Source organism: Gymnoscopelus microlampas (assembly GCF_963454915.1).
Source record: "Gymnoscopelus microlampas genome assembly, chromosome: 21".
Lineage (NCBI taxonomy): Eukaryota > Metazoa > Chordata > Actinopteri > Myctophiformes > Myctophidae > Gymnoscopelus > Gymnoscopelus microlampas.
In genome coordinates this window covers 20549207-20570012 of record NC_139958.1, presented here as the reverse complement: position 1 = coordinate 20570012, position 20806 = coordinate 20549207, and the positions used below count along the sequence as shown (strand labels likewise).

Sequence of the window (20806 nt, the reverse complement as noted above, 5' to 3'; positions counted from 1 at the left end):
GCTTATCTAGAGCGACTTATAAGCAAGGTACTCGCATACAAGGTAATCGCATATATTTAGTATAGGAACACATTTAAGTTAATTTTGGTTGCAAATGTATCTAACCAGCAAATCAAAGTTTTCCACTGAATCACTTATGACATGTTGTAAAATCAAACAGACTATGATTTGCGTGATGTCTCTTGAGTATAAAAATAAATATGATAAAGCTTGTCATTTATTGGTTATTGCCAAACAATTACAATGCTAATGTTGTCTAACTAGTAGACTACAGTCAGGAGTGAGGAGTGTTTTAAAGACCGAAACTCACATTTCACCACGGGCAACAATATGTATAAAATGACTATGGTTTTAGTACCTGTGCTGTATGGACCAGCTCATTGATGAGGCATACTGCATGCTGGCAGTGGTCAGGCTGGCCTATCACCTGGGCAATCCTCTCAGTACTGACCCCATCATCTGGAAGACATTTTAAAAGGTTGGTTAAATCATGCCTTCTCATTGGTTGATACATTGGCATTGTACATGCTCCTTTGTAGCAGGCGAGAGGTATAGTACGAGGCAAGTGGCTGCAGCTTTACGGTCTTTGCTGTACTGCAAACAATTACTATTTCACCTACTGTACTATGTCCAAAAAAAACAGCTTCCGATAACATTTTAGGTGAGAAATAGGCCGAGCAGTTGCTCAATATCGATGGCTAGTTTAAAAGTTTGCTAACAATATTCGGGAGGCAGAAATGTGCAAACATTTTAAACATGAATGTTGCATAACAACCTTTACCAAAAATAATAATAAATGTTCTTTGACTGTTTACCTAGCTACCTAGAATAGGGACGCTAGGGTTCATGTGGTTATATCACACCACATGAATATCACAAGGGGTTGATATAACAATATACTGTTACTGTACCATGTGATTATATATCTATAAATTCCCAAAACCTGAGTCTGTCTGGGTGTGTCCATTTGTATAACAGTGACTTGTCGTGGGAATAACTCCGCCATCGTCCGAATGTTTGACCTCAAACTTGGCGTGTGCCGACATGGGAATTCGGCCGGACCAGCGGTTGTCGAGAACTGAAAAACTACGGATTCTGTATCCATCTGTCCTGACTTTTTTGTTTAACCATCACTGCTGGCAGTATTATTTACCTTGTCTGAACTGGATCCTGACACCAGCATCATTTTGAATCTTCTTAATCATCTCTCCATTCCTGCCAATAATGATTCCCACAGCAAATCTTGGCACAGACACCTGGGCAGAGAGAACAGACTGCAGAGGTATTTAGGAAGAAATGTAACTTTTTAGATGGAGAATAATTTTTTATTACTTAACTTGCTTAATTATAATTATTGTTGTTATTATAATAATAATAATAATTATTATTATTATCATTATTAGAAAACATTCCAGGAAAGGCTTAATATCTCAAGATCATGCTGAGATCTCTAGCTATTAAAAGCTGCTAATTAATTTGTATTTGTTATTTTCTAATTGACTGTTTTTTAATATGCCTGGCGTCCTTCTGCCTAAATTAACTGTCAACTTTAAACTTTGCACAAAGTAAGTAAAACGTGATTTATACTTTGTTGTATGAAGGTGCCCCGTGCCAAAAATAGCCGATCTGCTATTTCCACCATGGGACACCATCGTACAGAGGAGTATACATTTTGCATAAAGACAAACATTAAGATCCTTACATCCAACGTGCTTCCACCCATTTTGGGTACAAAGTCTCCTCTGCCAGCTCTAAAATCCGTCTGTTCTTTGTCCCGAATGAGCTTCACCACCAACTCCCGGGCTAGCTGGAAATCAATAGAAAAACAGGAAATCTTGAATTAAAACCATATTCTCAAATGGACAGTAATCACTGATCTGCTGTGGCTAGGTCAGTGATTATCAAGCTTTTTAATTTCATGTACCCCCCGTTTGATATTCTTTAGGACAGGGACCCCCATTTGATATGTTTTTATTTTAGGGACCTCAATCTACACAGTAACATCAGTGTAGAAATAGTCTTGCGTAGCCAGACAACTATTCCACAATCTCCGAATGCTATAGAGTGTCTGGAACTACACCTCTCGGAATCTGAGAGAAGAAGCTGGCATCTGTTTGCCATTTCCGTTTACGAAAATATATTTTATTTTATCTATAATAGGATAAATTTGCACGACTGTAAAGTAGTAGACAGTAGGCTTTCACGTGCAGCACTGACGGCATAAAATATGTAAAATTGAGAGTAAACTGTGAATACATTTCACACACCCCGAGTTTTACATGACTGACCTGCACTTTGTAGGGGTCTCCGGTGATTCTCAGGGGTTTGTCTGCTCCAGTGGGCAACGGGTCACTTTGAATCATAAACATTTGTACTCCTGTTCTCTCCTGCAGGTGTAAAATATGGACAAAATCAATCACAATATCTTTGACCAAATTCTCCAGATATCGATATTGTGGGGATGACTATTGGTGCTTTCACAACACATTTACACAATAAGATTGATGATAAATAATCATGAGTAATAATTCTTAAATCACTAAGTGGGTAAAGGCTAATAATAGAAAAGCTAGAAGTCAGGTCAGGAAATTACTTTATGGTAATGCAGCCTTTAAAACCAAGAAAACTTATGCCATATAGGCACAATCTAGTCTCAGATCACAATATCAATATTGATATATTGCCGAGCCCTAGCTTGGGGTCCAAATAGCTACACTACATGGGTCATGAACTCAGTTTGCAGCCTTTTAAGTAGTTGTTAACTCTTTTATCATTTTAAGTATTTCCCATGTAATTATATATAAGAGCAACTGAAATTTCCTTCTCTCTAGCTATGCACTAGTTTGTAAAGGTGTCCAATATTTGTTGGCAGAAATTAGTATCAGTGTTCCACCTACGCTTCACAACTGCTTTGCCAAGTTGTAGACTAGAACAAAGCAACAAACATTATATAGCCTGGTAGGCAAGAATTTCAAGTGTCGCTCAGGTGGATGGTCAGGTTATTCTCTATTGAGATATTTATTGACAATGCATATGTACAAAAATACACACATTTACACACCACCATCATGCAAAAAAGCCGAAAGCTTATTTCCATTGCGGTCCCTTATAATGAAATGCGTGATGCGTATGAAGAGTGATATCGAGTGCTGTGTGTTACCGTATAAGCCGCAAGATGAGGTAACCAATATTTTCCTTCCTCACCATTTACATAAGGTAAAGTCATATGTTCCAAAGAATATCTGACATTCAGAGCCATGACCCGATCCAATACACTGGATAGCCTACAAATTCAAAATGTCATAGCCATAAAGGACTGCATCCCAACTATCCAGATCTGCTGAATCAGCAATGTGTGGCGTCAACATTTCAATACACCCATGGAGCCATGCCATTTTAGTGATCTTCACCAGTGGACTTTGCTTCAGGCCACAAACCTGTTTCATTTTCTCGATGCACAGGACTTGTTTCTCAGGGAAAAAACATTTTGTGTTAGAATAAAGTAAAAGGCTCCAAAGTATATCTTAATACCTGGAACGCATCTGTGTCACTTTAGATTTCTTTTGCTATTCAAAAATATCAGATATACAAGCTCATAGCGCAGCACCGAGTGCCACGCTACGAGCTTGTAGATTTGATATTTTTGAAAAATCATGAAAAAATATTTTTTTGTTCTTTTTCCAAAAAACTGTTAGGATTTAGAAAATTCTTAGAAGCGGCCTCAGGTCTTAAAGGGTTAAAATGCGCAAACAGAGTGTATCATACCTGCAGCTGTTTGATGGTTTCTCCTCCCTTGCCGATGACAAGACCCACTTTATTGGCAGGGATAAGAATCTGTTGCATGGAACTGCCATCCATGTCGTTGTGGAATCCTGGCCCATACCGACACTGCTCCACTATATCCTTTAACAGTCTCTTGGCTCTCCTGGAGAACCAGTAAGGGAAATAGACTTGAGTCATCTTTCTACAACCCAAGGAATATCATAGCTTTACACCCTAACCATGACGCACAGTGCAATTTAAAAGAAGTGTTCAGTGATTGATTAGAGGTTGTGAGAAAACAATTTTTCACTATTAAGTAGGAGGTATAAATTGAGCATGTTATGCATTGTACCCGGCAAATGATAACTGCTGCTGAAAGTAGCCTTTCAGTTTGTCAATGAAAAGTAAAGTGGACCTCATTCACAAAACTCTTCTCAAATTTCTACTCTATTTTAGTGGAGCCCTGCTCTCAAGTAAAGGGAGAGTATGTATTTGTGTGCACAAAGGTGTATTTAATGAAGAATCCCATTGTGTATTGGATGCACGTGCCTGTGTAAATCATTTGCATTGATCAAACACAGGGTGTTAAACAGCATGCACCGAAGGGTCGTGTGCAACAAGCCTAATTATACTCCATACTAGTACGACGGTGTTGGTCATCAAAAAGAGCACATCTACAAGCTACTGACAACACATCGCAATGCCTTGTCAGCTTAAAGGCTATATCTGGTGTTTTTGACAAGTGATTCGCGCATGCCATTTTAAAACAAATTTTTGTGACACTGAAATGAAACGTTTGCACTCATGTGTTAATGAGAAGATAGCTTTACAAAGTTTAAGCAGCAACGTCACAGGTCCACTTTGCCCATTTTCGGCCACACTGGTAGAAACGTCAAACATGCTGAGGGACATAATTATGTTTAAATGGTCATCATGTCTATAAGCCCAGTTACGTGATTACTTCAAAAAAGGAGCAATAGATAGTTAAACGTCTCTTTTTTATCCTTATATTATTTGACAAATGTTGGGCATTGAAAGCCATTTTGTTTTTTGGTTTGGCAGTACTATAATTGATTTTGCATGAAGAATAAGGCATTGTGACTTCACGTATGTTTTCAGACACAGAGGCATGCCACAGAGCAAGCGTAAGTTGTGTGTGTACCAACAAACAAATTCAGCTAAGACAAAGAAAATCAGACTATGGTCATGAAAATCAAATATGATCGTAAGCACATTTTGTGAATGAGGCCCACTGAGTTTGGGGACTTACTCAATGTTCTCTGGACTTCCAGTGAGAGTGCAGGGTCTGTCTATCGTTCCTCTGGTGTCTGTGTAATAACAATGACCAGGTTAGTTTATTTACATACCAAGCACAAAAGTCTAGTCTAGTCAGTTTGCTTTCATGCATTCACATCGGGCTACAGTATGTATGAATACATGCACGCATACATTCATGTAATGTGGACACCATTTTTCCTATCAAAAGCATTAAGAAACCTGTCAGATATACTGTACATCACGTAAAGGGGCACTTCACTGCTGCAATCACTCAAAGTTAGTATTATTTGCGGTTTGAAAAAGTATAAATGTTTGAAATTGGCACCGTATGACTGGAAAACGAATGTCGTCTTTGTGCGTTTGAGTCAGGTTGACAGAATTGCTATCCACAACATATTACTACAAGTACCGGAATGCTTACAACCGTTTCGGTTCATTCGAGGCGAGACGCCGGGAGAGTGACTGCCCTCCGTGCCTCTCATGGCTAATCACAGCGACTGGAGGCAGGGTTTTGAGGACAACTGTTTTTTTTTTATCGCTTATTCAAAACAGAATCCAAGTAGCATTTCAAGAGGGAGAGATCAGTCAACATCCTAAGCCTTCTTCCCCTGCACTTGCAGGAAAACTGCAGCTGAACGTTTGATGGAATGCATTTTCACATGCGAGTGCTGCGACTTCTTTTCCATTGTGCCTTATGAGCGGTCAGGTTCTTTTGCAGCCAGCCTGCGCTCACATACTGGCTGCTATAAGTGTGACGTTATCTGATAAGGGATCTAAGTCCGGTGTAGTCCGAAAAAGACTGAGATCACCTTTCATACGTCATGGATTGCGAAAGGGGGAATTCCAATTCAAAATACACAAAAACACGTAAGAAACACTGCATAATCATGTCCTCAACTTCATGAAGAGGGGATTTGGGTTCAAAATCAGCGAAGTGCCCCTTTAATGATCTAAGAAGGTAGAAATTGGGCCCAATATAATTTATTTCAGGAGTTCATAAATCTGACTGGCTCACTATAGCTATTATAAAATTAGCAAAGAACAATGAAATAGCATGGCTTCTGGAATATCAGAGATACTTTGGTCTGAAATCTAACATCTTTAACTAATTCCAGGTTAGAATACTGGCAAATATCCGAAAAGGCCTTGCTGATGTGTCTCTATATAGGCCACTGACAACGGATATTTGTATTGGTAATAACCGGTAAATCCACACAGCTAAGTAGGAAAAAGAGAGCAGGGATAACAGGAAGCTGTCCACAGGTTTATCTTACCTGCAGCTATTTGGATCTTACAACCAGATTCCAATTGAATTCTTGAGATCTGCTCTCCTCCTTTTCCAATGACTAGGGGAAGGTAGAGAAAAGGCCAGTTTTTAAGCCCCTGTGAATTTAAATTGGAACCCCAGCAATGACCCAAAAATGAAGCAGAATAATGTCAATACCAGGACAGAATTTGGTGATCCCAAGGGCTACTTACTGAATCCCACCATCTTATCAGGCACTTTGAAGTCTTCTGTGGTAAGAACCCTGTAAGAGATCAGAGACATCATGATTAACCCTGGTTGACCAAGGATGAATGGATAATCTAGATCCATCTACAAAAGGTTTCTGTCATAGAAAACATGTTTTGTAAGTTGTACCGAGTCAAATAAAGAGGTCAAGTAAATTACATTTTGTTTAAGCACATTTCATACAAGTAAACCTGACGTGCTTCACAATAAACATGTATAAAGAGTCCCTCTCTGCCCCTCACCAACACACACTCACAAAATACAGCATCTATATACCATTTTAGAAATGTTCACTGTAGTTTTTAGAATTGTATCATATCCTGAGTATGTTGTTTTGTTGTGCTGTCTGTTTTTCTATCCGTTGAGCTGTGCTACACCACAACAAATTCCTGTGTGTCCTTGTGATACTGATTCTGATACCATAACCACACTCACACAGGATACAGTAATGTGCCCAACATGCACACACACAAAATAACCCAAGGACAAAATAGGAAGGCCTTAAGTCTGCTTTTAAAAGATCCCTCAGCTGCAGTAGATCTCAGGTCATCAGGCAGTTTGTTGCAGAATAAAACCAAAAGTTACTTAATACACCATCAGCATATTTAGATATTACTCTAGGTACAGGTAGTTAGGACACAAGTGTCTAATGATCAGAGGTCTGATTAGAGTCAGTTTCAGGAGCAAAACCATTTAGAACCTTGCATACAATAAATTCTGAACCTTGCATACAATCAATTCTGAAACTAATTCTATCTGTAGTATGGGTCCGGTGTATCTCTTCCAAATACTGGCAAAAAAATGTACATTAGCACATACCCATGTGTTACATAGATATCTCACCTTTGATGTACCATTCCAGCAATGTGGTTTCCTACAGAGAGAGACGACAGAAGAGAAAACCAGTCATCATGCAAGTAATAAACTGAGATTAACAATTGCCAATAAATCATCTCTACTAAATCAAAAGCAACAAAACAGACTAAAGTAATGGAAAGGAACTCAGTTGAGGACATATCTCCACCAGAGTGTCTCGCGTTAGGGCCTTCATTTATTCCCACAAATTCAGCAATTATTATGCAAGAGATTTCAGCACACATTTACAGCGTTGTTAATAATATCATCAGCCAGCGTAAATGTGTGAGAACTGTGTGGAAGCATAGCGCTGCGTGTGTGTGCCCTCTCTCCAGAGCCATTCTGGTCTGTGCCAAGGCAGTATGATATGCAGGAGGGGATGGGGGGGGAGTATGATTCCCCCTTCCCTCGCACAGACAGCTCGCGATGCGTATGTATTTCAAGTGTGTGACACAGACTATGGCGACAACGCGACATCGACCCCTTCTCCATCTCTCTCGGTTTCATCTCTTTGTGTTTGTCTGCCTGGTTCTTTAGTTCCTCTCATCTCTTTTTCTGTGAAGTATTATCTTTTTCATTATCAATTTTGTATCTTCATCTTTGTGACTTTCTTTGTCACTTTCTCTCCTCCTTTTAGCACACACACACACACACACACACACACACACACACACACACACACACACACACACACACACACACACACACACACACACACACACACACACACACGCACGCTAACTAAGAAGTCCTGTGTTTTCCTTAATACTGAAGTCTACAGACACTAGTTCTTAAGAGGAAAATATATGAAGTGGAGGAAAATACATGAAGTGGAGGAGACAGTACAACAATAGAGAACTGAGAGTAGGAGAAAGACACAGCCATCTAGAGCATAGTTGAGAGAATCCCTTAAGTTGAAGCAGAGCAACAAAATGAAATCTGAGATGGACAATGTAAGACCTTTAGTAGTTTGTGAGATTTGCCACAGATATACACACCACACACAAACCTTCAGCCTGTTAGATATAATAAGTCATGCCTAAAGGAGCTGGGAGCAGATGGAGATGGTCCTGCAAATCCTGTGTGTCCTAGTATCTGACCCACGGCAGGGAGTCTGCATCAGTATGGAAATTAGGCTTTTGAGTGTTGTTTCGATTGTGGTTGTTCGGAAAAAGAAGGTAGCCGCTGGGTCAGTGGTTGATGGAGTAAAATTGAATTTTGACTGGTAGCACCAAGCAGGGGGTCCACTAGAGCCAGGGGTCACTTAAGGATATGCTGCAAACAACCTCAACATCTCTGTTGATAGATATCAGGTTCAATCAATGTTATGGACGTTTGCACCGTTTCATTTCTGTTGGAAAAACATTGGGTTTAGCCTATGTCATTGGAGTGTTTGTCAATGTTTAACAAACTCTGTAATGCCCTGAACTCACAAGACTAGCAAAATGCTACCCAGAGAACAGCTTTGCAGTGTATAATTTCAATAATTTAACATAGTGAAACATTGAAGTAAAACAGACTAACAGCAAACACAGACACACGGAACTAGTTACGCTACAATTGATCAAGCTATGCATTCAGAGATAAGGGGGGCTGCCCATTAGTCTGACAGCACATTATTCCTGCAGTATGTCCCAATTTCAATAGTCCAAAAACTGTCAGGTTAGTGTGAGGTTAGGGTTAGTATTGTTAGTTATAATGTGTGCTGCCGTCAGACTAATGGTACTTGGGAAAATGGGCAGTCGTACTCGTGGCATGGCACCCAATATAAGAGAACAGTGCATTTGTAGGATCAGAGCATTCTCACAGTGAGTGGTAGGGCACAGACTTATTTTGACATTTACAAATGAGAGCTGGTTAGCCAGTGTGTCAAGATAGCAAACAAACAATATTGCCACGATAAATGACCATTTTAGAGGATTTGGGGAAATTGCATTAATTTACTTATTATATATAATTGACAAAAGCTCCGAAGTTCGGCAGCGATTCGCGAGCACAGGATCACTCCACATGTCTCCAAGACCCGTCACAGACTGTTGATCAGAGCTATGGCTATGTTTCAGGCATCTTACCCCACCTCAATCAGTGATCGGACTCTCGGTTTGATTGATTCTCTGATTCGCCTATCAGACCCTCAGCCTGATCTGGCAGTTTGCCATAGCAACCAGATACAGGAAGTCTGACCTCTTTATCACATGACCGAGGTTGGGACTAGAGGTTAGGGCCGCAAAGCGGGGAGAGAGGAGAGGAGCCGAGAGGAGAGGCCAGAGGGGCCGGACTTTGCATGACGTGTGTGCAGAGTGACTAGGCCAGTGCGAAGTGACTGGACCAACCTCGGATCTGGCCTAGATTTTGCCATAACTTTGTTGTCTTCAGACAATGTTTGCAAAAACATCTGCAGATACTTGCTATATTTTTAGAATAGCTAAAAGTGATGTTGTAATTTTGCAATTGTGGGCAGTGGGCCTTACAGCTGGCACCAGATCTGCTTGCTTAGCTGGCTATCTAGCTCAGTAGGAGCTGTCATGAGCTAGATAGGCATAAGCACTGTTGTCACCTGAAGTCAGTAAAGGCAAATCCCTTGTAATTGAAGACCATCAGCTTACTATTGAGCTTATTCAATAGGAAAATAAAAGCCTCCGCTAAAATATGAGGGTTTATCTAAATACACTATAAAGGTTGTTACACACCGGGGCGATTTTTTCGTGCGAATAATGCGTCTTTTTTAAAAACCTTATAAAGTCAATGGCTCCGTACATGGAGCGAAAAAGCGAAAAAGCGAAGCGAAAAAGCGTCTTTTAATTATTCGGAACGAGTCCGAATTTTGCGTATATTCGCTATTTTCGCCGGTGTGTAAGGACCTTTACAAATGGAAGCCATGCTTAAAACCATATTGTAGATGAAAGCAAATAAGAAATGAATCTTCAAGTTCAAACACAATGCCTCTAAATGTAAACATAAAAAAACACTACCCTAGTACAGCACATACTGCTACACTTCACAATAGTTGTGTTCCATAAGTTGATGTCCTACTGGGTATCGAACCTGGGTCTATACTAGAGAGACCAAGTACAACACCTGCTTGGCCTGGGGAGATATTGTGCTGCAATACCGTTTGCCTTCTAGTAGGTGTCCTAGTCCTACCCGACATCAGGGTCTACATTTCTTAATGGAAGAGTATGGAGACCACCTCCAACCACTGCAGATGCACTAACTATATCAACATACTCTACCATACCGACTAGTTGAAGTAACATTTTATTCATTAAAACAAGTTCAAGATGGCCGCTTTAAATTGACATTTGACAATCTAAAAAAAAAAAACGACTCTGTAAATATCAGATATGTCTTTCATGCCTTATAAAATCCTTGCTAATAACGTTGAAGGCTAGAGTAACATCATCTTTATGAGCATTATAGAAGCAGTTTTCTTATGTCGTTCCTCACATTACAGAGGCATGCATTTGGAGAGAAATTGTTCTACACCAAGATCTTTTTCAACAACATTCAAACGGCTTCCTTTATGGGAAGGCTGCAATACTGCAGTAATGTTGAATAGTTTTGCATGATTGCACAATACAAGATGCCAACATGAAAAACTAATTTAAGGGAAAGCATCCAACACATCAGAAAAACCCTAAAAATGTCAAAAGCAATTGCTCTATCCCGGGTTAACAAGGTGAAATATACTGCAAAAACTACAATTATAAAACGTAAGCCTAGCCAGAAAAGTCCAACTACCCAGATATACTGAATTGGCAATTCACCATCAGTGGCAGTCACACAGTCTCAGTTTATCTTCACAGTGGACTTTGCCTCTCAGACCACAAACCCGTTTCACTTGCGCTTGCTACACACGGCTTGTTTCTAAGGGAAGACAACTTGGGTGGTGTGCCACCAAGCACAGTTGACTTTCTTAAACAAGTGAGAATCTATTACAATGGTGGTGTCTGGAGTTCATCGTGGTTCTTCAGCAGTGCAGCACGTGGGAGGAGAGAGCTAGAACTATTCCCTGGGTGGCCTACTATGGGTGGCAAGAAATCTGTCACTGTACTGACCTAACTTAATTCACTTTGTGGCAAGCAGAGAGCAGATAATCCTGCTCTTGAAATAACAAGAGAGTGACCGCCGATCCGACCGATAAGCCCATACTGTATATACTGGCATATACTGATGAAAAGAAATTGGGGTGGTGGTTCTTCCTTGGCAAAAATGTAATAAAGGTCGGTCCAGCTGTGTCCCAGATTAGCAGCCCACAGACAGATGGACATTGGACAGACAGACTCTCAGTAGCAAAAACATAATCCCCGCCCCCAGCCGTTCTGGCCTGGCGGAGATAATAAATATTAGTTCACATTACCTTTTGTAAGCTTGTTCTTGACCATCGGCTGGGAGCTACCTCTTGTAGATGTAACGGTAGTGACCCGTTCTGACATAGCATGCATGTGCATAATTCTCTATGCAAAATAATAATAATAATAAAATATAAATAAAAATGATATGCCAATTTTAAGAACAAAATTTGAATGTCATTTTAGAGCTCAGAGGACAGCCCTAAGATGCATTGGCCATTTGCATTGGCCACGAAGCTGTCCAATGGCTGAATATCCACTTCCTATCACATAAACTGACTTTGCGGAATACTCCACAATGTGTGTAGTATAAGTAAAATAAAGTAATAACTAAATAAAAGTGGTCTGAATCTAAATTTAGGATACCAATCGCAATCCAATGAATGAAGCTTTTGACCAAGTCTCTACAACTCTACTGGAGGGAATGGAACACCATTCTAACAAAAGATATTCCTTTGCTGGGTGGTTTGATGACGATAGTGGAGAATGCTGTCTAACACGTCGGTCCAAAATCTCCCATAGGTGTTCAACTGGGCTGAGATCTGGTGACTATGATTCACATCATTTTCATGCTCATCAAAACATTCAGTGACCCCTCGTGCCCTTTATGTGGATTGAGGCATCCTAGAAGAGATCACACCCATTAGGATGGATTAGAAACGTTTCATCATACAGGATAGCGGTAGGATAAAGATGATCACTCACAATAACTTTGTATTAATTTGCAGTGACCCAAGTGGACCCAAACCATGCCAGGAAAATGCCTCCCACAGCATAATGGAGCCACCAGGCCCCTTTACTGAAGGGGTTAAGCTTTCAGGCCTTGAATGGACTCAAAACTGGGTGGAAACAATTTGGAAATAAAACAAATAGAACAGCAGCGCAGAACCAATGCAAACCGAGACTGTCACGGAATCATGGTTTGTTTAAAGCAGTGGGTGCAGATTTGTTAGGCCTGGTTTTCTCCACTGTTCAAATTTTGATTTCCCCAGACCTATCAGTAGGCGGAGATCTCTGATCGTCTGGCTATGCGAGACCAGCATAGAAGCAGTGGCATTCTTTATGTTTCTCCCCTTAATTATTCAGGTTTTTCCTTACATTGGTCACCCGACTGTATACATACAGGGCTTGAAATGGCTTTTGGATTTAAAGGTTAGCAGCAACGACTGTCTTGAACTAAACCACATTATGATGAGTCATTGCATAGTAGTATATGTTTCAACATATCGGTAAGAAGAATAGACGTAACATCTACAGTATATACTGGGGACTCTCTCACTCTCGCCATCTGTCCAGTGCAAACACTGGGAAAGAAAGCTGAAGTGCGGGAGAAAGCAAGCAAGCGTGTGTGTGCGTGAGAGAGCAAGAGAGAGAGATGCACGAACGTCAATGTTTAATGTCAATGTTGAAGAAATTACAATTATATTTTGGCGAAAGTTGTTTTTGATTTAACGACCTAGGGTTCAAGAGTTACAGGCCAAAACGTGAAGTGGCCCGTTATAACATTTGGGGCGGCGGATCTTCCTTGGCCTACTGGGAGTGTGCATGCAAAGTTTCACGCCAATCGGTCCAATGCATCTGTTCCTCCAGGGGCCGAGACAAAAAGCCTCGCACAGCTGGACCACTTGACAAATAAAATAAAATTAAAGCAATAACAATAATGAGTAGTTTGATTGATCTGATCTAGAGTTTATGTGATTTCCCCGGGCAATGGCTAGTACAAATAGGAAGTTCACAATAGTGGAATGTTCAGGACAATGCTGTTATTGTTTTACATACTGAAATTGTGAGGATCCTTACCAACATCATCCAATGAATGTTTCTGTCCTCCATAGCTGTACAGGGAGTTGTCTATCTGGTCACCCATCACCACCTGGAGACAGAGAGAGGAGCAGTGATTCTCAACCTGTTTGATATGCATTAGGCCCCAAGCCCCCATTTGATACAATTTCGTTACAACTCAGCAAACTGTATATACAGTGCCTCAACAATGATTTTGACAACTGGGTCTCCACTGTTTGTTTACACCAACCTCCAACATTCTTTAACATAATTTGTCTCTGAGATTTCACCATTTCAGGTGACATACACAGTGGACTAAGGGTGTGCTGTCACCCTCTATTAATTAATTGCCATCTGGTTGTGTTTGCAGTCCCTGACAGAAGATTGCAGAAATAAAACTATGAATCACGAGCGCTTTGAGTTTCTCACCAATCACACACACAATGTTCGCATTGGTGTCTCTGCACCTGCGGTGATGTTCGGCTAAATCTTGGGAGGTGAAAGAACTGCCGAAACGAACTTCGGCAATGTGTTTGTTTGCTCCGCAATGACGTTATTTTGCCCTTTACCTCACAAACTTTGTTTAAGAATGCTACCCATCATGTTTTATGTAATGCTTTGACCCAGTCTTGTTTTCTTAAACCTAGATTTTTGGAATGACAAAAGTAGTCTCAGGAATGAGACCTGTGTGCCCCATGTGTGTGAGAGTGTGAGAGTGTGAGTGTGAGTGTGAGTGTGTGTGTGTGTGTGTGTGTGTGTGTGTGTGTGTGTGTGTGTGTGTGTGTGTGTGTGTGTGTGTGTGTGTGAGTGAGTGAGAGGTTCCAATTCACAAATACACTACACCTCAGCAAAAAATGTCTGGTTATCGATCAATCAACAGTGTACATGCCTTTTGTGAGCCTTTCCAGTTGAAAATGTGTTATTTGTGTCAAGCAAAACGGTTAGACGTATAATGAAGGATGACCCTATCAAATCACCCAAAACATGCCATTTTATGTCTATGGTTGATGTCAAGACAACACTGTATTATATTAGTTTTGGTGCAAGCTTTGCCGATCCAATTCGTCTGCACTTTCAACATTTTAACCGCTGTTAAATGGTAAACACATTTCTACCTAGCTGTCACAAGTTGTGGATTAGGGGTGGGGGTGATTCATGTAAAAATCGAGATTCTCAATTTCTATGATTCTGAATCAATTCACATTTGCCAAAAATCTATTTATTTTTTTTTGCTGCCACTAATGTGGAATTGCCTTCCCATCTTCCATAGCTGTTGCGCAGCAAACAGTGTGGCTCACTCAGCTGTGTCAGTTTGAAAGCAAGCATTTGGATGCACTTAACCCATTCAATCCGGGAATGCATAGGCTACTGTGTCATTTTAGATTTTCAGCTATAACCATTATTTTATACTTTGGGCTATTCAAAAATAGCAGATCTACAAGCTTCGAGCTTGTAGATCTGCTATTTTGTAGAAAAATCGTGAACATTTGTGCAAATCTTTGAAGATTATATATATTTTTAAAGCGAACATTTGTAACTCAAATCTTTGATTCTGGGGATTCTACAAATGTTTTCTAAATCCTAACAGTTTTGTATTTTTTTTTTTTTTCACTTATTGCTATAATATCAGTGGTTCCCAAACGTTTCTCATGTCAAGGACCCCCAAAATGATAGGATGCAATATAGTTGCATACATGCTTGTAGCTTGCATGCAACGGTCAGGAGCGAGGTGTGGAAGATATACAAATGCTCAGAAAGTTAAGCTTAATTTAGCCGTTACCGATCAAAATTAAAACATGCCTTGACCAGATCCCTAGTTTTGCCTCTGCAGCCATGCCGATCCATGTATCCTGGCAATACTGACACAACCCACTCCCCATCTGCATCCAGGCAACCACTGGCCACAAACAATGAAACTGTTTGTTTACATCACAAGCTCGCGAATACTTTTGTCACGGTTGGCTAGCCATATTGGTCATCTCCACCAGGCCGGTAGGCTGGGCAGGAGACAGACACACAGACACACATACGGGTGATAAAAGCGCTCAAGTGTGTCTGTATCCGCGGGAATATTTTTCCCATCTGTCAATGACAACTATGTTATTCTCAGACACCATACATCCAGGCTATATATGTGTCCTCGATGGTATGCAGTAGGTCTAGCCAATCTGGAGCAAGCTGTCTTATCTGGCATCTACACTATGCCAATTCATTGCTCCGTCCTTCACTTAAAGCTGTGCTACTATTGCCTCATAGTTGATATTGCATACATGTAAAAAATATATATTTTCCTGCAACTCTTGTCTTCTATTCACACCAACATTGTTGTGGTCAAGTACTGTTGGTCTCATTGGTCAAGATTGCTTCATCTCTCTCCCCCAATTCCACTCTCTCTCTCCCTCCCTCTCCCCTATTTGTACACACTCAAGCTGCGATCACATTAGTGGCCAAAAAGCAAAAGGCTACAAGTCATTTTCAATGGAAGTCAGCAACATTAAGCTACAAACTGACGCCCGACACTTGTCGCTGCGTGACGTGATAACTTTTTTCAGCACTCCAATGACGCAGTGAAGCGTCAAATATATTTGTGTTGCACTATTTCCCCTTACCTTTTCTCTCCCCACAATTCCTGCTTCCTGGAAGAAAATCTAATTCTTGCCATTAACCAGTTCCCTGTGCCGTTAAAACCTACCCTTTTTATTTACACAGTGTGGCTTGAGTAACAGCGCAACTCAACGACAGTGTAGCCGATTACATCTTTTGCCGCCACTAACTCAGCATCTGAGTTAAATGAACTCCTGAGGATTTTATTGTTGATTTCTGTGTATTGTGCTCGTAATTATAATGTCACGAATTCGGGTCCATTTGGTTACACTGGTGCACTCTCAGAGCTAAAATAACACAGATGACTTCACTGTCTTGGTGGCTAGTTACACCAGAATTGGTGACCTACTTAAGTGTGTGACTCCAGTGCTCACAGTTTGGGACACTGTGTCAGATTAGTAGCCTAGTAATCAAAACCATAATAAATTGAAACGGATTAAAACAGGTCACCAATATTGGTCTAACACTGATAGGCGCACTATAGATTTGCAAAACAGAATATGAGCCCATATATATGTGTATTTTGTTAGGTAAACACAGGCTTTACCAACTTCAAGCGTTGTTACATCACCTACGCAGCCTTTCACAGTCACACATTCACACACTTCCCTATACAACCAACAGTAGCTGAACAAACACACTTTTCCCCCCCAATTTAGTGTATGCATGTAAATGTGTCACATTATTGCACACCTATAAAACTTTGTTTTGTAACTGTCAACAAAACTTTACCTTGTATTTTATAGTGCTGTGCAGTGTGCATGTACATAGTATGCAATAGCATAATGTGTAGTCTAATGAAGTCAAACGATTGAATTTATTCAGCCAATCTGTAACACTTTCATCTCTGTTATCGGAACAACTGGAACAACAGTGCCATCATACAGCTTTGTGTTTGCAATATTGCAACAGCTCACATTGCATCTATCACAACAAACTGTATATGTCTAGGCCTATAGATTCTAATAAAGAATTCCTGATGTGACATCCACAGTCATTTGTTTACTATACATTCACGTATGTCTGCCCATGTGCATGCTTTTTGGGTGGATGCCAGGCTCCAAATTATCATTCCTGCCCATGTCACGTTCTGACTTTTACATGGCCCTGAGTAAGTCATGCCTAGCGGTGGAGATATGTGCCCCACTGAGCACCCCTTTCTTGTTTGTATGTGTAGTTTGTATCTTCTCTTTGTTCTTTGTGAGGATGTCAACATGTGTCAGTTTCAGGTGTGTTAGAAATCGATTATGATGGACTAGCTTTTGTCTCAGTGTGTTTGCTATAGGTTAAGTATACTGTGAGATAAGACTGGTTAGTGTTATTAGCCTTAAGCTCTTGCTATCGCTTTTCCAAAAAATACCCTTTGCTCTATATAATATTGCACTTGTACAGGGAATATAGCAGAGCAGTAGGGGTGAATTGTACGATTGTTTGGGCAATTATTTTGTGTTTGTTGTCAGATATGGTTAACCGAGGCCAGTCCACAGCAATGCAACTCCTTGCAAGCAATATCCCCAAATGGTACCAGTCTGCAACTGGTCAGTCCAGACCACTGCAACGGTCTCTAAAGTTTTTTGTTGCAAAAAAGGTTTTGTTGCACAGAGTTGCATTGGTGTGGACTGGCCTTAAGGTACACAGACTATCAGTCCGTAAAGCGCCTGCCTTTGAATAGCAAGGTTCTTAGTTTGATGATCCTGGGCACCGCCAACTCGTCGTATGAGTAGCACGGCTTGGGTAACTAAGATACATGGTAAGTAATGGGAGCTGGCAGTAGGTGTGGCTCTTCACCTCAGCAATCCATCTCCCAGGGTCTAGTACATTGTAAAGGGGATAGAGGCCCTCGTTGCTCGGCCGATACTGACAATAAGCCAGTTCGACCTACTTACTTAGCCTACATAATTACATCTGTGCCTCTGTGAGATTCACTCTGAGGTTAACACACTCAGTCACAAGTATCAACAACAATCAACTTAACTTGCCTGGGAATGAACTTGCAGAGCATTTATATTTTGTTCTAGGTGTCATGCATTCCTCATACAGGTCTCTGTGGCATTGCCGGAGGTGTAACAACAAGTTTATTGTGTTTCCTCAGATTATCACAACAACATTTAGGGACTAAATCCTCCTCCTATGTATTATATATTTTTTCAAAGCTGATTTCATTTTTCTATCTTTTCGCTTTTCTACCGATTCTTCCAGTTTCAAACTGCTTCTCATATATTTGGCTTCTGATTGATTAACTACTAGGGGAAAGACTGATTGGCCAACTTAATTTTTTTATTTGATCGTCGGTGCACACATCAAGTGTAATTCTCTAGCATTGATGTGTAACTCACCGGCCAATAAATACTGCAAAAGTACCTTTAAGTATTGGGAGTGTATATGTGAAGTGTCAGTGCTAGCGTCAAAACACATAATTCCATGCAATATCAACTCACTGAATTTAAGTAGATTTCTACAACTTTGACTAATACATATGATATGAGTTGATGCTTTGTTAAGTCTATTTATGGTTGGTCCCCAATGCTGGGAAGGGACAGCTGGCTACAACAACTGTTTCAATCCGGGAGACTAAAACCAGAAACACTAGTGTGATGAAGCAGATTGGTACACAAGTTCCCAGTCCCAGCTCTAATGCGAAGTACACAGCTGAGTCCTCAACGCTATTATGAAATAGACAGTAGACACCAGTACAACCCAGGCATGATGTGCTTTTGCTTATCTGGGCGATTCTGAAGGAACAAACTGTAACTAAATGTCTATTCAATGCAAGAGAATTCTGTCCAACTTTTAAGAGGTTTCATAAAATGTTCTTAAGTGGCATTATGGGAAAAGTTATGGCTGACACTGTGGAAACTGCAGCAGTGTCCAGGTAAACTCCTCTTTCCCAGGCACATTTACATTTAGTGCAACTATGAAACAAGCAACTTTGGAAAGACACACACATTATGACAACTCAACATACCTATAGGTTGTAATAACTTGGAGGAATATCAGCTAACCAGTCTTCTGAAAACATATGTTGTAGTGTTTTATTGTGTCTTCCACAACTATTTGCAAGTAAAAAAGGGCAATCCCAAGTGTATTAAACAAGGGCTGGGCTTATTTGAACAGGTGGCTGTTGGCATACATTGGGCTACGTCCGATTTTGCCACTTGTGAGAAAATTCACAAATTCTACTAAAGCTGCCCAACGAGGTTATTGTGATCCTTAATAAACTCATTTGATCAGTACGCCCAAACCACACCATGCTAATGCATGCTAAACGTCTAGTAGTGGGACCTAAGGATGAGTGTGTGACAAGCTAACCTAGCACCGACACTGCTTTTCTTTCCAACAAATCTCTTAAACATAACACGTTTCCAGTGACAAAAACAGTACTGTTCTATTGCTCGTGTTGTTATTAAACAGTGCAAGTGGTTTAAGAGCTCAACTTCTACATGTCAGCCATTGGTTTCTTTAGGGAACTATAATATAACAGCAGCTAGGCTGCATTATGCTCAGAGCTCGTGTTAGTAGTAGTGCTGAGCTAATAGGCTAACTGAAACTTCACAACAGGTTGCACTTTGGGCTGCTCGTGTCGCTTTATTCATTATTAAAAAGTTACATTCGCTTCGACGTTGAGATGAGACGTTTATTTGACACGTCAGACATGTGTTGTTCGTTGTTATTGTAGTTTTATTACTTTAATGTATAGACACACACACATTGGTTGTTGTAGGGAGCTGGTGTTGTGTAGCTTTTTGCTAGCACTGTGACTGAGGAGCTTGCTGGTGTATTAGCCAAGTTAAACTCCCCGTCGTACGGAGGAGGGTGTCGCTCGCGCGACTAAAATAGCAGATCTACAAGCTCCCGGGGCATCGCGTTAGCTACGCCCCGCGAGCTTGTAGATCTGCCATTTTTGACGCGCGACACCGTCGTACGGGCGAATTATAAACACGGCTTATGGAGTGTTTTCAGCAGGGGGGGGGACTTCGGGGGGCTCAGGGGGGGTACGGCTGTACTGGACAAAATGCACTTCCAAAAGCCACATGGAAGGAAAGAGTGGGTCTGGCTTCTTTTTTTTTATGCCATCCGATTGAAAGCCTTATTATTATTATTACTACGGGGTTTCCCTGCTTCATGTTACCTGTCTGATCCGGTGCATGGCGTCTGCGAAGTCATCCTTATTACTGGTTCCACCGACACCACCAGGCTGAGCCAACACCGACACCGAGGCCTGTCCTGGTCCCTGATGCACCAGCTCCGCCATCATCGCCATCCAGCAGCAGCAGCAGGCAGGCAGCTCGAGCGGCGAGGTCCTCGATCGGCACACACACACACTCACACACACTACACGCTCGCACACACACACGCAGAGCCCAGAGATACACACACTTCAGGAGGAAAAAAAAAAAAAAACGAGCAACACACGTGCCGACCCCTAGCTCCGCGAGCCAGAGGATCTCGCGAGTTGATCGTCACAGCGCATGCTCAAATGAGTGTGGTGATTTTTGTGAACCATTGAGCTTTATAATGATTATAATAACTAGAATTATAGTAGGATATTACATTATTGTTAATAATAATTATATATATTATATTATATATATATATATATATATATATATATATATATATATATATATGTATATATATATATATATATATATATATATAT

At 40.7% G+C, this 20806-nt stretch overlaps 1 protein-coding gene across 1 annotated transcript in view; it reads right to left on the bottom strand.

The window, feature by feature from the left end:
• Window positions 1–20571, bottom strand: part of fubp3 (far upstream element (FUSE) binding protein 3) — a 30289-nt gene extending 9718 nt beyond the window's left edge. The window contains exons 1-11 of the mRNA XM_084047813.1: window positions 20276–20571; window positions 13561–13633; window positions 7397–7427; window positions 6520–6569; window positions 6315–6386; window positions 5033–5090; window positions 3766–3925; window positions 2289–2387; window positions 1703–1807; window positions 1154–1256; window positions 359–459 (exon numbers count right to left, since the gene is read on the bottom strand). Of these exons, the coding sequence (XP_083903939.1) occupies window positions 359–459; window positions 1154–1256; window positions 1703–1807; window positions 2289–2387; window positions 3766–3925; window positions 5033–5090; window positions 6315–6386; window positions 6520–6569; window positions 7397–7427; window positions 13561–13633; window positions 20276–20407 (984 nt within the window). The 5' untranslated portion in view covers window positions 20408–20571. The remainder of the gene's footprint in view (window positions 1–358; window positions 460–1153; window positions 1257–1702; window positions 1808–2288; window positions 2388–3765; window positions 3926–5032; window positions 5091–6314; window positions 6387–6519; window positions 6570–7396; window positions 7428–13560; window positions 13634–20275) is intronic.
• Window positions 20572–20806: the final 235 nt, after the last annotated feature.